This window comes from Schistocerca serialis, chromosome 4 (genome assembly GCF_023864345.2).
Source record: "Schistocerca serialis cubense isolate TAMUIC-IGC-003099 chromosome 4, iqSchSeri2.2, whole genome shotgun sequence".
Lineage (NCBI taxonomy): Eukaryota > Metazoa > Arthropoda > Insecta > Orthoptera > Acrididae > Schistocerca > Schistocerca serialis.
In genome coordinates this window covers 308,180,222-308,197,831 of record NC_064641.1, presented here as the reverse complement: position 1 = coordinate 308,197,831, position 17,610 = coordinate 308,180,222, and the positions used below count along the sequence as shown (strand labels likewise).

The following is a 17,610-nucleotide window of genomic DNA, read 5'->3' as shown; positions in this document are numbered from 1 at the left end:
CTCAATCTCCTAGTCTCTCCATAGTCTTCTCCTCTTACTGGTCTCGGTGTAGTCGAGCTATGGAGCAGGTTGGGATTGTACCCTTGCCTTGCCAGGCAGAGAATTGAAGAACTTTGGTGGGTAGTACGAAGAAGTCTGGACGCTGCAGTCAGCACCTGGGCCTCAGGAGGTCCCTCCAGGCGCTGAACATCAGTTGGCTGTAACAGTCAGGTGCCACTACTATCACCTACCTCCCTCTAAGATCTTGAAAAACTTTAGGATCCACACCACTGTACAGCCTCAGACGAGTGAGCCCGAGTGGTAGAACATCAGTTGGCTGTAACAGTCAGGTGCCACTACTATCACCTACCTCCCTCTAAGATCTTGAAAAACTTTAGGATCCACACCACTGTACAGCCTCAGACGAGTGAGCCCGAGTGGTAGTATAGGCTTAGGTCTGAGTAGTGAGCCATGTGGGTTGGTCGCAGGAGGTCAAAAAGAGCTATGGCCATGTGCAGGGAGGAGGAGGTAATCTATTTGGAGCGAGAAAGCATGTAAGAGCTTTGTGAGAGGTCGTCATCATCATCATTGCATTTGTTCCGGCCTTGAATGTTGTGACCAATCATGACTTCACGACGACTCTGCAATTAATGCTAAAGTGCCAGCCGGAGGGGTCATTGAAGCATCTTCAGATTATCTCTCTACCGGTCCCCTCCCGAGCAGCGTGCGGGAAAATCGAACACTGAAATCTTTCCCTGCGACTCAAATTTTTCTTATTTTATTACGACGATCACTTCTCCCTATGTAAGTGGGAGTCAACAAAATAACTGCTCATTCGGAGGAGAAAGCTGGTGATTGTAATTTCGTTAAAAAATTTCGCCGCAACGCGAATATGCCTTAGTTTTTAATACTACCTCCCCAATGGCATCACGTCCGTGACTACCTCTCCCCTACTTCGCGAAATACAAAACTAGCTACGCCTCTCTGAACTTTTCGATGCCCTCCGACATAGCCGCGCGGGGTGGCTCCGTGCATGGATTGCGGGACCCCTCCCGCTGGAGGTTAGAGTCCTCCCTCAGGCATGGGTGTTTGTATGTTCTTCTTGGCATAAGTTAGTTTAAGTAATGTGTAGGTCTAGGGACCGAGGACCTCAGCAGTTTGGTCCTTTAGGAACTCACACACATTTGAGCATTTTCTCCGGTATAGCAGAAATACTTCAGAAGAGGACGGAAAAGCTTCGAGTGGGCAGTCTGCTTAGTACATCTGGTGCATTTCTAAGTGTTCTATTAATAACACGAAGCCTTTGGTTCGCGTTGCCTGCAACATTTTTTATGTGGTCGTTCCAGTTTAATTTGTTCAAAAATGGCTGTAAGTACTATGGTACTTAACATCTGAAGTCATCAGTCCCCTAGAACTTAGAACTACTTAAACCTAACTAACCTAAGGGCATCACACACATTCATTCCCGAGGCAGGATTCGAACCTGCGACCGAAGCAGCCACCTAGAACCGCTCGGTCACCGTGGCTGGCATTTAATTAGTTATTAGTGGCAGTCCCTAGGTATTTAGTTGATTGACAGCCTTTAGATTTAAGTGACTTATGTCCACCTGTATCCTCCGAGTTTGATGTGTGATAATAGGAGTGGTTACCATTTGTGCAACGTCGGAGACCTACAATGTACTGCTGAACTACCGGTAGAAGTTTAAATGAGATACTTAAGAATTCCTGTGAACATTAACGTTATCCGTGCACCAGTGCGCTGCAGTCAGATATATCGATCATCCTTACATATTTCTTTCTTTTACTGAAAGGTGTACACATTTTTCGCGCCTTTCGTATGTTTAACGTTCCATGCAGTGCTGATATAAAGTAAGGATTCTTATTATAGAATTTTACTCTTCCTTCTTTTTTTAGTATATGGAGCGAACAAAAAGTTTCCGTTCGAAGGCGATATAGTCCAGAATCGGTATGACACTCATGCGATATCGTGATGGGCACTGAGGCAATAATCCCACCGACGCATCTGGCTTAAGAAACCCGTTTGGAAAATCGCCGTGTCCTGCTGTGTGAAGAAGTCCGTAACTACCTGATGCACATTCTCGTCCGACTGTAACCGTCTACCCTTCAAGGCCTTTATAAGGGACCAAAGGTGTGGTAACCGCTTGAGGAGAGACCAGCACTATAGGGTGGGTGCTCGAGAGTCCACTACTGCCAACATTTTCAAGAACCAGCCGTCTGCTGTACACACATTAAATGTACTCGCAGTTGCGAATATGGATAACCATCAGCTGTATAATGGAATGACGACAGTGAAAATTTTCGCTGGACGAGACTCGACCCTGGATTTCCCGCTTATCGCGAGCGGTCGCCTTACCATTTCGCTTCCCAAGTGCGACTCACGGCCAGACCCAAAATTCTGTATGTCGTCAACTGTGTGTCTACAATCTGTACTCATACATCCGCGAGGTATATTCCCGTATAGGGGAGACATTTTACTTGAAAGTCGCTTGCCCTGTATCAGCGGCTAAATACGATACTGCAGCACCTACGTTAATCAGAAATTCGATGCAAATTCTTTCGGACATTCAATCCTGTCTGAAGGAATTCTGCACCATGATTCGCAGTAACACAGGGCTTCCAATATCATATCTTACCGTATCTGCTGGAAAGGTAAACGTCCAGGAAAGCTGCAACAAGGGGTGCTGCTGCTTCACGATAACGCACGTCCCCATATCGCAAATATCGTAACGCAGAAGTGACTCTACTTGAAGTGGGAGACACTCAAGCACCCGGCCTATAGTCCCTGATCCCTACCGTGCTATTACCACACCGTTCTTAAAAAAGGACTTTATGGATCGACGATTCCTGTCAGAAGAGGTTGTGCACCAGGCAGTTACAGATTTCTTTACGCAGCCGGACACGGTGTTTTAACAACAGGTATCTTCATCCTGGTGCGTCGGTGGGATTATTGCCTCAATGCTCATGGCTATTTTACCTGGTGGATATACCGATTCCGGACGGTACGGCCTTCGAACGGAAACTTTTCAGTCACCCCTTATATTTGTAAAATACGTCACTCTTGCTTTAGATGCGATCTTTGCTTTCCCTGTCTCAGGCCAAGTCTTTGACCTTCAAGTTGTGTGATAAGGGTTGACTCCAGCACCATGTCTCCTAAGGTTTCACCGTACTATGGTCACTTTCCATTGATCCTCAGAATACTAGCACGCGAACAGCCGACCACGTTTGTCATTTCTATGACGCTCGTTCCCAGGTGTCAGATCATAACAATCTGCTCTTTCTAAAAGTAGCTTGACTCATTGGATTTCCCCATTTTCGGATCGCATCGTCGCTAGAATGAGTCCCCATTCGTCTCTGCTCCATTTATGTACTCCTACTCTCCTTACCACATCACGTGCCCACAACGCCACCAGGCGGGATTCATCCATGTGGTGTACAGTGGTCACGAAGCTTTGATTCATCAATATACACTGCCCACCACGACCGCTTGTGCCGTCTGGTGACACTGCGGGCACGTGACGCGGTAACAAAAGTATGTAAGCAGAGCAGACATGGACGGAGGACCACTATAGCATAAATATGGGCTGCAAATGGGGAAATCCATTGAGCTAAGAGAATTCTGCAAAGGTATGAGGTGGCAGAATAAATGGTCAGATTCGCACCTTACATGAGACCATTACAAATCGCAATGAGAAGGTGAAGATGACAACTAAGGGTAAATCGACAGTTATGAGAACATTTGCCTATCAGTAAGTAATGCAAAAAGGGATGACAGTCAGTTGATGGTAATTAACACACTATTCCTATACAATGCACGTCTTTGAGCGGAAAGCAGAACAGGGAACGCGTGTGAAGCTACGCTGTGGGCGTTACGCCAGCAACCACTTAAACGGGTGGCAGGAAGGAGGACAGCGACCCCGGTCCAGGCGATTCAAGCTTGAGGGCCGCCTGTAGCGAGTGCTACCTGAATAGTGTAAATTCGTGTAGTCATCTGACTTCTGTTTTTGTTTTGAACGGCCAGTGTCGGTTGGCCACAGCCAGTGTGCTCCCTGCTGCCGTTGGATAAGCAGCTGCCAGCAGCAAGTCGTATACTCTTATCTCACTTATTTGTTACACAGTTTAATTCTTAATTTCTTTGCGTGTTTTCGGTTACTTGCATTGTTTAATTCATAAATTTCGGGCGTATTATAGTATTTGAGAGTTGTAGCATCGCATTTTAGTACCTGAATAGTGTAAAATCGCGTAGTCTCCTTCTGCCGCCGATTAGTGTGTCAGTAGTGCGCAAGTTGCAGCATTACTGCATTTACTAGGCAATCTTGTATTTTAATAACCGTTTAAATTTTGTGTCGAATTGTTTGTGCTCTCTGTAGATTAGTTCAGACATTCTTTGCACAACAGTATTTAGCATGGATTGGGACTGTGACTGCTGTGTTCGGATGCGGGCGGAGTTGGCATCCCTTCGCTCTCAGCTTCAGGCAGTGTTGGCTTTGGTCACACAGCTTGATGCTGTTGCCAATGGGCATCACTGATGGGGTCCGGATGGAGGTTTGTTGGGGACGGCCAGCTCGTCCCACGCATCCCCCGATCGGACTACGGCTGTGGCTGCCCAGGATACTGCCCACATTGAGGCTGATCCCTCACCCGTGGTAGTGTGGGAGTTCGTCTTGAGGTGTGGCAGGGGGCAAAAGACATTCCAGAGGGTTGAACAGAGGGCCACTCCAGTTTGTCTGACAAACCGGTTTCACGCTCTGTCTCCGGCTGATACTGATCTTTGGCCAGAAATGGCTGCTTGTCCTGTTCCAGAGGTTGCCCCTCAGTCTGCAGGATCCAGGCGGTCGCAGAAGGTGGGCTTACTGGTTGTTGGGAGCTCCAATGTCAGGCGCGTAATAGGGCCCCTTAGGGATTGGCAGCAAGAGAGAGGGAGAAAACCAATGTGTACTCCATGCGCATACCGGGGGGGGGGGGGGGGGGGGGGTCATTCCAGATGTGGAAAGGTTCCTTCTGGATGCCATGAAGGGTACAGGGTGCACGCATCTGCAGGTGGTCGCTCATGTCAGCACCAATGATGTGTGTTGCTATGGATCGGAGGAAATCCTCTCTGGCTTCCAGCGGCTATCTGATTTGGTGAAGACTGCCAGTCTCGCTAGCGGGATGAAAACAGAGCTCACCGTCTGCAGCATCGTCGACAGGACTGACTGCGGACCTTTGGTACAGAGCCGAGTGGAGGGTCTCAATCAGAGGCTGAGACAGTTCTGCGACTATGTGGTCTGCAGATTCCTCGACTTGCGCCATAGGGTGGTGGGGTTTCGGTTTCCACTGGATAGGTCAAGAGTCAACTACACACAGCAGGCGGCTACACGGGTAGCAGCGGTTGCGTGGCGTGGACTGGGCGGTATTTTAGGTTAGATGGCCTCGGGCAGTACAGAAGGGGTAACAGCCTCAAAGGGTGCGGGGCAAAGTCAGGACATGCGGGTACCAAGCAGCAATCGGTATTGTAATTGTCAACTGTCGAAGCTGCGTTGGTAAAGTACCAGAATTTCAAGCGCTGATAGAAAGCACCGAAGCTGAAATCGTTATAGGTGCGGAAAGCTGGCTGAAGCCAGAGATAAATTCTGCCGAAATTTTTACAAAGGCACAGACGGTGTTTAGAAAGGATAGATTGCATGCAACCGGTGGTGGCGTGTTTGTTGCTGTTAATAGTAGTTAATCCTGTAGTGAAGTAGACGTGGATAGTTCTTGTGAATTGTTATGGGTAGAGGTTACACTAAACAACCGAGCTAGGTTAATAATTGGCTCCTATTACCGACCTCCCGACTCAGCAGCATTAGTGGCAAAACAACTGAAAGAAAATCCGGAATACGTTTCACATAAATTTTCTCAGCATGTTATAGTCTTAGGTGGAGATTTCAATTTACCAGATATAGACTGGGACACTCAGATGATACGGACAGGTGGTTGGGACAGAGCATCGAGTGACATTATACTGAGTGCACCATCCGAAAATTACCTCGAGCAATTAAACAGAGAACCGACTCGTGGAGATAACATCTTGGACCTACTGATAACAAACAGACCCGAACTTTTCGCCTCTGTAAGCGCAGAACAGGGAATCTGTGATCACAAGGCCGTCGCAGCATCCCTGAATATGGAAGTAAATAGGAATATAAAAAAAGGGACGAAGGTTTATCTGTTTAGCAAGAGTAATAGAAGGCAGATTTCAGACTACTTAACACATCAAAACGAAAATTTCTGTTCCGACACTGACAATGTTCAGTGTTTATGGAAAAAGTTCAAGGCAATCGTAAATTGCGTTTTAGACAGGTACGTGCCGAGTAAAACTGTGAGGGACGGGAAAAACCTACCGTGGTTCAACAACAAAGTTACGAAACTACTGCGAAAGCAAAGTGAGCTTCACTGCAAGTTTAAACGCAGCCAAGACCTCACAGCCAAACAGAAGCTCAACGATGTCAAAGATAGCGTAAGGAGGACTATGCGTGAAGCGTTCAGTGAATTCGAAAGTAAAATTCTATGTACCGACTTGACAGAAAATCCTAGGAAGTTCTGGTCTTACGTTAAATCAGTAAGTGGCTCGAAACAGCATATCCAGACACTCTGGGATGGTGATGGCATTGAAACAGAGGATGACACGCGCAAAGCTGAAATACTAAACACCTTTTTCCAAAGCTGTTTCACAGAGGAATACCGCACTGCAGTTCCTTCTCTAAATTCTCGCACAAACGAAAAAATGGCTGACATGGAAATAAGTGTCCAAGGAATAGAAAAGCAACTGAAATCACTCAACAGAGGAAAGTCCACTGGACCTGACAGGATACCAATTCGATTCTACACAAAGTACGCGAAACAACTTGCCCCCCTTCTAACAGCCGTGTATCGCAAGTCTCTAGAGGAACGGAAGGTTCCAAATGATTGGAAAATAGCACAGGTAGTCCCAGTCTTCAAGAAGGGTAGTCGAGCAGATGCGCAAAACTATAGACCTATATCTCTGACATCGATCTGTTGTAGAATTTTAGAACATGTTTTTTTGCTCGCGTATCATGTCATTTCCGAAAACCCAGAATCTACTCTGTCGGAATCAACATGGATTCCGGAAACAGCGATCGTGTTAGACCCAACTCGCTTTATTTCTTCATGAGACCCAGAAGATATTAGATACAGGCTCCCAGGCAGATGCCATTTTCCTTGACTTCCGGAAGACGCTCGATACAGTTCCGCACTGTCGCCTGATAAACAAAGTAAGAGCCTACGGAATATCAGACCAGCTGTGTGGCTGGATTGAAGAGTTTTTAGCAAACAGTACACAGCATGTTGTTCTCAATGGAGAGGCGTCTACAGACGTTAAAGTAACCTCTGGCGTGCCACAGGGGAGTGTTATGGGACCATTGCTTTTCACAATATCTATAAATGACCTAGTAGATAGTGTCGGAAGTTCCATGCGGCTTTTCGCGGATGATACTGTAGTATACAGAGAAGTTGCAGCATTAGAAAATTGCAGCGAAATGCAGGAAGATTTGCAGCCGATAGGCACTTGGTGCAGGGAGTGGCAACTGACCCTTAACATAGACAAATGTAATGTATTGCGATTACATAGAAAGAAGGATCCTTTATTGTATGATTATATGATAGCGGAACAAACACTGGTAGCAGTTACTTCTGTAAAATATCTGGGAGTATGCGTGCGGAACGATTTGAAGTGGAATGATCATATAAAATTAATTGGTGGTAAGGCGGGTACCAGGTTGAGATTCATTGGGAGAGTCCTTAGAAAATGTAGTCCATCTACAAAGGAGGTGGCTTACAAAACACTCGTTCGACCTATACTTGAGTATTGCTCATCAGTGTGGGATCCGTACCAGATCGGTCTGACGGAGGAGATAGAGAAGATCCAAAGAAGAGCGGCGCGTTTCGTCACAGGGTTATTAGGTAAGCGTGATAGCGTTACGGAGATGTTTAGCAAACTCAAGTGGCAGACTCTGCAAGATAGGCGCTCTGCATCGAGGTGAAGCTTGCTGTCCAGGTTTCGAGAGGGTGCGTTTCTGGATGAGGTATCGAATATATTGCTTCCCCCTACTTATACCTCCCGAGGAGATAACGAATGTAAAATTAGAGAGATTCGAGCGCTCGCGGAGGCTTTCCGGAAGTCGTTCTTCCCGCGAACCATACGAGACTGGAACAGGAAAGGGAGGTAATGACAGTGGCACCTAAAGTGCCCTCCGCCACACACCGTTGGGTGGCTTGCGGAGTATAAATGTAGATGTACATGTACAAGAGCAGAGAAGAAGCTTTAGAAAACTGCGTTTCGAAATTCCAACGGGATCCGAACAAAAGCAAGTGACGCATTTTCGTCCAGCGAGTGCGACACACGGAAAGGTCAATGTACCAGGCGTCTAGAATGGGCACAAAACGTCCAATTGACGGTAACGCACCAGGAAGGAGAAAAGTACTGAAGTTTCGACGCAGATTGATAGAAGGGACATTGTGATTGGTAGAGGGTGTTTCTACAAAATAAGAGGAATGCTCCTATTGGTCGAAAAAAGCCGTGACGTGAAAAAGGAAACCAAATGGAGGGAGGCAGTTCTACCACGAGAGGACAAGAGAGAAATTTTGGACAGGACTCTTCTCTGAACTGGCGTCAAGTGCAGAACAGAGAGCTTAACGCTCCGTACAATGCAGAGAAGAAATTGGTGTGGACACTGCGTTCACAGCGGCTGCACTCCTTCTAAAATTAGCTGTAGCAACGTTTAGCTCCAACTGTGGAGAAACGAACCAGCCAAATTAATTAACTGTTCTTGTGAGAACTGAGAGGGCACTATAATATGCACGCTGCTCCAACCATGCACGTGTATATTGCCGCATAATAAGTACATGTTTTCTCGCATAACGAGAAACATAGGGAAAGTTTCTGCTGGAAAGTTCAGCAAAGGCCAGATTAGTTTTGTAGGAATTTCAGTGGGAGGAAGTGGCCTTGCAGACAGCGGCACGTCGCAGCTTAAGGCAAATACCGCGTACAAAGGCGTAAACTTTGTTGGTTCACCAGCTTGCGTCCACTGTAAACTCGAGCGGCCTTGGGGAATCTTGCTCTCAAATTTGTCACTTGACTAACCATTCACCTCAGACTTGATTGTCATCCTAAATAGAACCGAACTTTGAACCGGAATCGGACGATTTTCGTAGTACTGACCAACATCATAACGTATGTGTAGGAGCAATTTTGTAAAGAAACGTCCAATTAAACTTTCATATTATTGTGCTTAAGTTTAATGTTCTTTCAGAGAGTTAATATTTAACATTGTTGTGTATAAACTTATTTCACTTGTTGATGGCAAGATGCGTTATTGATTGCGCTCTTTCTATGTTGGCGAGTTGAAAACTGTGTGAAAAGCTGTAATTTGGTGAGAAATATTGCGACATTAAACTTTTCATTTCACCTCACACAGTTGTTCTCAGTTCAAGAATAAGCAAGCATAAACAAACCCCCCACACCTTTACAAAGGGAAGCTTATTATGACGCAGAGCCTGTGCAAGACTACGTCGAAAACGTGCGACTGTCTTGAGCATCTACAGACAAAGGTAGAAGGACAGTGAAACTACCACTGGTAACTAAGTGGTTGGACGTCCACGACTCTTGACAGAACGTGGGTTTCGGAGGCTTCTCGGCTCTGTAAAGTAGGAAAGGTGATGATGTGTGGCATCTCTACCGAAAGAGAACAATGCTGGTGCACGCTGGAGCTCCGTAGCAGGTCAGCCCTACGTGTTCACAAGTTGACCCAGCGACATAGTCAGTTAAGATTGCCGTGAGCACGGGAACATCGGGATTCGACCATCGATCAATGGAAACGTGTTGGCCCTTCGTTTTTGCTATGCTAGGTCGATGGTCGGTCTCCACAAACGCCGTCATTGAGGTGAACCGCGGTTCGAAACGTGCAGCGCGCCCCGGATGCAAGCTGGCGGGAGCAGTATTATGCTACGGGAGACATTCTACAGCATTTGCTTGGGACCTGTGATAGTAATCGAAGACACGCTGAAAGCTGCAAACCACCTGCACACCTTCATACTTGATGTCTTCCCCGACGGCGATGTCATCTTTCAGCAGAATATTTGTCTGTGCTACAGTGATTTGAGGTGCGTTGTAGTGAGCTCACGTTGATTTCTCGTTGACCAAATTCGCCTGATAGAAATCCTATGGAACCCATCTGGGTCGCTATCGGACGCCATTACCACGAACGCAAATCAGCGACCTGTTGTTTACACGAATTACATGGCCTGTGTGTAGAAATCTAATGCCACATACCTCTAAAAACCGACCAACAAACTGTCGGGTCCCTGATATGCAGAATCACTGATGTATTTCATTCCAAACATGGACAAACAAGCCATTTAGCAGGTGGTCTTAATGTTTTGAGTCGTCACTACATAAATGCCTTCGTTCAGCTACGAAAGCCGTGAGCAAAATGCATACATGACAGCTTGTCGATTCCTCTACAGACCTACTTCGCCAGCACACATCATGTAGGTAATTCACGAGCTGCCGTGTTTACATGTTATGTAATCGCAAAAATGTGATCGCGAAAATGAGAGTCGTCAGTGTCGGTTCTATAAGAAACAAGCCAGGAAATCATCCGTTCCCTACTGTGAATCTCTGTGCTGTATTGTCATTTTCTTATTTGCTAATCCTTGGCACAGCGGTACACGTACTTGATGTAATATTATGAATTCCCGTGAAGAAATAGTACACACGGAAAAATTATGTTTTGATCCGACGACAGCATATTCCATAGATATCCTCTGTGTTGCAAAGCAACTTAAGTCACTTAATAAAGACAAGTTCTCCGGTCAAGATTGTATGCCAATTTCTTTCAGAGTATGCTGATATAATAGCTCCGTACTGAATAATCATATACAACCGCTCGCTCGACGAAAGATCCGACCTAAAACTGGAAGGTTGCACAGGTTACCCTAATACTTAGCCGGCCGCGGTGGCCGAGCGGTTTTAGGCGCTACCGTCTGGAACCGGACTACCGCTACGGTCGCAGGTTCGAATCCTGCCTCGGGCATGGATGTGTGTGATGTCCTTAGGTTAGTTAGGTTTAAGTAGTTCTAAGTTCTAGGGGACTGATGACCTCAGAAGTTAAGTCCCATAGTGCTCAGAGCCATTTGAACCCTAATACTTAAGAAAGGATGTATGATATGAATTATAGACCCTATCTCTCAATTCGTTTTCAGTAGAATTTTGGAACATATGCTATGTTCGGACATTATTAATTAAGTCGAGGAAAACTATCTGTTGACACGCAGTCAGCACGGATTCAGAAAATAACGTTTTTGTAAAACACAACTAACCCTTTACCCTCTCTAAGTAACGAGAGTCACCGACAGGCGATTTCAAATTGATTTCATAGTCCTAGATTCCCAAAAGGCTTTTCATACCATTCCTAGATGCACCAGATCAATAACTACAAAATAAATGGAAATCGTGCTTTACTTTAATCTCTTACAGTTTTGTGATGACTTCATACTAGTGAGGTTGCTAAATTTCAGGCAAAATCTTTGATTAGCCGTAACTCCGCAACTAAACATTTGCGGACCTTTTTTTACATGAACTTTTTTCTTTAGTTTTACTTGTAGAATAACATATTAAAATATTCGTGAATCACGCTGTACACGGACGTTTTTCTTCGATGTGAAACAGGAAATAAAACGAAAATAGTGGTACAGAGTACCCTCCGCCATGCAGTGTGCGGTGGCTTGCGGAGTTAAGTATGTAGATGTAAATCTAGATGTATTGGCAGATATATCTCAGTAGTTCTACAATGACCATAATCTACCGTAAATTCCTGGGAGATCCTGCCCGCTAATTTGTGTATTACGTTTCAAAATTCTGTAAGAATTCTCACGGTAGTCTGAGAGATTAGGATTTAGGACGATAGTGCACACCTCTGCTACACCGGAGATGTCGTGCGACGCGGCGTGTGATGCGCTGTGAAGCAGGTGACGGAGAAGCGGGCGCACTTCGTGGACTGGACGGGCGTGGCGGAGCGGCCGCGTCCGCACCGGCGCAGTTCGAGCCTCAAGCTGGAGATGGAGATGGCCGGCGGTAGCGGCGGCGGCGCGGTGCTGCCCGAGTACCGGGAGCGCTTCGTGGAGTTCCCGGCGGTGGCGCGCCCGCCGGCCGCCACCAGGGCGCTGGCGCAGTCGCTGCGCCTCGAGGGGGACCTGCTCACCGAGACCGAGAAGAGCGCCCAGTTCGTCGACCACTACTCGCCCGTGGCGCGCCGCCGCCAGCGCCCGCCCAGCGGAGGCGACGGCGAAGGCAGCGGCGCCGGCACCGGCACGCTGCCCCCGCTAGCCACGGCTGCGCAGCGCCCCGCTGCCGGCAAGCGCACCGAGGACCAGGCCACCAGGGACCAGCAGGTGAGGCCGCTCAGGACCGCTCTCTCTTACTCACAAAATCAGTAGCTGCTCTTCCGCAAACAGCAACCGAATCGGTACGCACGTGGCAGCATGCATACCTACACTACTAGCCATTAAAATTGCTACACCAAGAATAAATACAGATGATAAACGGGTATTCATTGGACAGATATATTATACTAGAACTGACATTTTATTACATTTTCATGCAATTTGGGTGCATAGATTCTAAGAAATCAGTACCCTGAACAACCAGTTCTGGCCACAATAACGGCCTTGATACGCCTGGTCATTGAGTCAAACAGAGCTTGGATGGCGTGTACAGGTACAGCTGCCCACGCACCTTCAACACGATACCACAGTTCATCAAGAGTAGTGACTGGCGTATTGTGACGAGCTAGTTGCTCGCCCACCATTGACCAGACGTTTCCAGTAGATGAGAGATCTGGAGAACGTCCTGGCCAGGGCAGCATCCAACATTTTCTGTATCCAGAAAGGCCCGTACAGCACCTGCAACATGCGGTCGTGCATTATCCTGCTGAAATGTAGGGTTTCGCAGGGATCGAATGAAAAGTAGAGCCACGGGTCGTAGCACATCTGAAATGTTACGTCCACTGTTCAAAGTGCCGTCAATGCAAACAAGAGGTGACCGAGACGTGTAACTAATGGCACCCCATACCATCACGCTGGGTGATACGCCAGTATGGCGATGACGAATACACGCTTCCAATGTGCGTTCACCGCGATGTCGCCAAACACGGATGCGACCATCATGATGCTGTAAACAGAATCTGGACTCATCCGAAAAAATGACGTTTTGCCATTCGTGCACCCAGGTTCGTCGTTGAGCACACCATCGCAGGCGCTCCTGTCTGTGATGCAGCGTCAAGGGTAACCGCAGCCATGGTCTCCGAGCTGATAGTCCATGCTGTTGCAAACGTCGTCGAACTGTTAGTGCAGATGGTTGTTGTCTTGCAAACGTCCCCATCTGATGACTCAGGGATCGAGACGTGGCTGCACGATCCGTTACAGCCATGCGGATAAGATACCTGTTATCTCTACTGCTAGTGATACGAGGCCGTTCGGATCCTGCACGGCGTTCCGTATTACCATCTTGAACCCACCGATTCCATATTCTGCTAACAGTCATTGGATCTCGACCCACGCGAGCAGCAATGTCGGGATACGATAAACCGCAATCGCGATAGGCTACAATCCGATCTTTATCAAAGTCGGAAATGTGATGGTACGCATTTCTCCTCCTTACACCAGGCATCACAATATCGTTTCACCAGGCAACGCCGGTCAACTGCTGTTTGTGTATGAGAGATCGGTTGGAAACTTTCCTCATGTCAGCCCGTTGTAGGTGTCGCCACCGGCGCCAACCTTATGTGAATGCTCTGAAAAGCTAATCATTTGCATATCAAAGCATCATCTTCCTGTCGGTTAAATATCGCCTCTGTTGCACGTCATCTTCGTGGTGTCGCAATTTTAATGGGCAGTAGTGTATTATATTCCAAAACGCTGCGCATAAAAACGATGTTTTCTGAAACTCACACCTCTGATTCTATTGGTGATAAAAACGTAGGGCCAAGTGTTTTGGATAGCCTTTGGGCCAAGAACAATTTGTATACCCAACACTAGGATCGTCTTGATGTCACTGTCCTACAGTAAAGGGTCAAAGTATGAATATTAGACACATTTTCCAAAAAATCGGTTGGTTCTACAGTGCGTTTAATGGAACTTGCAGAGGCACAATTAGTTCATGAGCAGTTTTTCGCCGTCACCAGCGAATCGAAACTCCAAGACGGCTATGCTTAGAAAATGGGTGAAATTTTTACGATATGTTCCTAAGATCCCGCTCTCAAACAAACTTGAAATTTTCCTTGATATCTTTTTCCGTTTCCAAGACACAAAAGTTCAAAGTTATCCTCTTTCTACAAGTTAAACTAGGTATGAGACGAAATCTAAATAATAAATAACCGCAGAAAACTGCTTACATTTTAATGGTATGTTCTCTAGGCATTCATCTAGAAGAGGCATCTCCCGTTTTCAAAAATCTTTATTTGTTATTGAGAAACACCACAAAAACGTGTTTTCTGGTTACCAAAACCCAGATGCGGATTTCGGACGGTTATGAACAAGTAATGGCTGTAATTTTTATGATGTGTCCCTAAGATCCTGATCTTCAACAAAATTGAAAATTTTCATCGTATCTTTATTCGTTTCAGAGATACAGAGATTCAAAGTTACCCTGCTTGTACACGCAAAATACGCACGTAAAATCCGGTATGAGGCGAGAACTAAGTTTATAAAGTGACGTAGCACAGATAAAGACATTGTGAAGTATCTCCGTTATTATCTGGAAACCCAATGTCGTAATACTGAAGGGGGTGTAAAAAGTTTTGCACATAAAACCCCGTCTAAGATGTAAAATTAATTCTGCATTATTTCAATTTCACATAGGTAAACTATCTAAACTTTAATGACCAATACATTTCTGCTCATGAGTTACATGCCCTGCTGCAGCAGGGAAAAGAAAGAAATAATCGGGAAATTGCTCCTATCGGAGCACAAAAAATACAAATATGTTCCTGTTTATTTAAAAGACTCTGACTGAAAAGTGAGGTACCAGCTGCCTCACTCTACCTTCCGCAGCACAGTGGCCGTGGAATATAGTTGACAGTGATGAAACAGTGCTAGGTGAAGAGTGAAGGAGGCAGTGCCAACGGGCACAGTGACGACGAGGGACTGAGAGGTAATGGCAGTGAAAAGTGATTGCAGCAGTAGGTAGGAAGGAATTGGATATTAGCAGGAATAGGTAGCAAGAGGGAGACAGTGAGGGGACTGCAGTATCAGGGCAGAAAGGAGACAATGACAGACAGACACAAAGAGATAATGACAATGAGTTGTGTTGAATGAATGAGACATGGCAACTGGGAGTGGATGGGTGCGAGCGACTTACAGCGATCGACTAGCAGGAGTGAGTGAGTTACAGTTAGGGGGGGTTGTGAAGTGTGAAGTGAGCTGTATGATCAAAAAAGCGCGATTATGTTCGCATGCCAAAACTTTTGGGAAAAGTTTTAAAGATGCTGAAGAAGGAGGAATGAGGCAGCTGGTACTCCACTTTTCACTCAGTCTTTTAAATAAACAGCAAGGTATTCGATTTCGGGGTCAGGGATTTTCTCTGCCTCGTGATGACTGGGTGTTGTGTGATGTCCTTAGGTTAGTTAGGTTTAAGTAGTTCTAAGTTCTAGGGGACTGATGGCCGTAGATGTTAAGTCCCATAGTGCTCAGAGCCATTTGAACGATATTCGATTTTTTGGGCTCCAGTAGGAGCATTTTTCCGCTGGTAATATACGAACAGTAGCCGAGGATCCACAATTCTAGTATCTAGGTTATCAAAGGCGGCCGTATTCTGTGTTAAGTCTAGAAAGTGCCGACCATGACGGAGGACTGGAAAGCCCGTAGACCAGCAGAGCAAGACCTTACAAGAAGACGATGAATTACCACTGACTGTATGGAGTGGATGCACACCATGTCCGTGTTGACCTGCTACAGAGACACAGATCACATACTCCGTCCGAGCAGGCCCCTGAAGGTCCAACGATACTGGCCGACCGCTGTGACACTCCAACCATAAAGGTAAAAAAAAAAGGTTCAAATGGCTCTGAGCACTATGGGACTTAACATCTATGGTCATCAGTGCCCTAGAACTTAGAACTACTTAAACCTAACTAACCTAAGGACAGCACACAACACCCAGTCATCCATAAGGGTCACCGGGTGCGGATATGGAAAGGCATGTCGTTATCACACCGCTCTTCCGGCCGTTATCAGTTTTCGTAACAGGAGCTGCTACTTCTTACTCAAGCAGCTCCTCAATTGGCCCCAAAAGAGCTGAGTGCGCCCCGCTTGTCCATCCAAGTGCGTGCAAAGCCCGACAACTCTTAACTACGGTGATCCGACGTCAACCTGTGTTACCACTGCAGCTCAACCGTTGGCCTGATCACACACAGGTCGGTTGTAATTAAACTTTCACTACTTCAGAAGGCCCGCATGGAAAACGAGTGAGCGTAGCAAATTAAACTTTGTGGAAACATTTGTAATGATATGCGAAAGGGAAATAACGAATAAACCACTGAAATAAACATATTTTAATTTGAACATGAGAGTATAACATTTATTTACTGGGTAACATGTTTACGTTCCAGATTACGAAAGTTCCCAATTCGACGACCATATGCATCCACAACAGTCTGGAACCGCACAAGAGATTGAAGCACTTTTCCAGTGATGGGTCTTGGAAAGTTCAGCATTTATGACACAGCTCGTTCAATCCTTGAAGATCGCACATTACGTCGAGCATTCTCAGTCATGCCAACAGCAACTTCTTCAAAAATATGTGTCGCAATTGGCCGTCGGCCTCCTTCAAGAGAAATTCCCACATCCCAGTTAATTCGAACTTCGGAATCTTCCTCCTCGACCTCGGTGTGGAAAGAGGATCTCTCCGTATTCCTTCAATGTGTATATACTCGCGAATAGCAGCAGCACTAATGCTGCTGTGTTGATGAAACAGCTTTGAGAGTAAAGCCGTGCTCGCCTTGCGCCAGACCCATGTTGACTGTGTGCAGCTGTAATGCACACACATGCTTGTGTTTGAATCTTACATCACCGTATCAGTACTGGTGCCTAACAGCCAGTCGTGACGTTAACATTACTAAGAACGCAAATCCTGCAGTGCACAGTCTAAATGCCATTCCTATAAAATTGGCCCCATACGGTAAATAGCTTACACCTACACTGGCTCAAATAACGAAAGTTTAATTATAACCACCCTTTATATTGGCACAGTAAAGACATGACTAGGAGACATCTAACAAATGGGAACCTCAGAAAAACACAGAGCTAAATGTAGCCGTAGATAATGATGGAATGCTTTCAGAGAGAAACTTTATCTCTCTCTCTCTCTCTCTCTCTCTCTCTCTCTGTGTGTGTGTGTGTGTGTGTGTGTGTGTGTGTGTGTGTGTTTGTATGTGATTTGAAGTGGAAAAACAAGGCGTTGTGGAACAGCTATAAAAGTTTTTAATAAATTATTCAATTGGCAACAGGAAGAATCGAAGATGAGCAATCAAATGGGTGGACACAACCACACAAATTGTGCCAATTTCCTTCTATGCTCAC

The 17,610-nt window shown here is 46.1% G+C and overlaps 1 protein-coding gene across 1 annotated transcript in view; it reads left to right on the top strand.

Moving 5' to 3' along the window:
• Nucleotides 1-17,610, top strand: part of LOC126474412 (serine/arginine repetitive matrix protein 1-like) — a 229,022-nt gene that overhangs the window by 149,197 nt on the left and 62,215 nt on the right. Inside the window, exons 5-6 of the mRNA XM_050101880.1 lie at nt 12,004-12,282; nt 12,376-12,426. Coding sequence (XP_049957837.1) covers nt 12,004-12,282; nt 12,376-12,426 — 330 coding nt within the window. The remainder of the gene's footprint in view (nt 1-12,003; nt 12,283-12,375; nt 12,427-17,610) is intronic.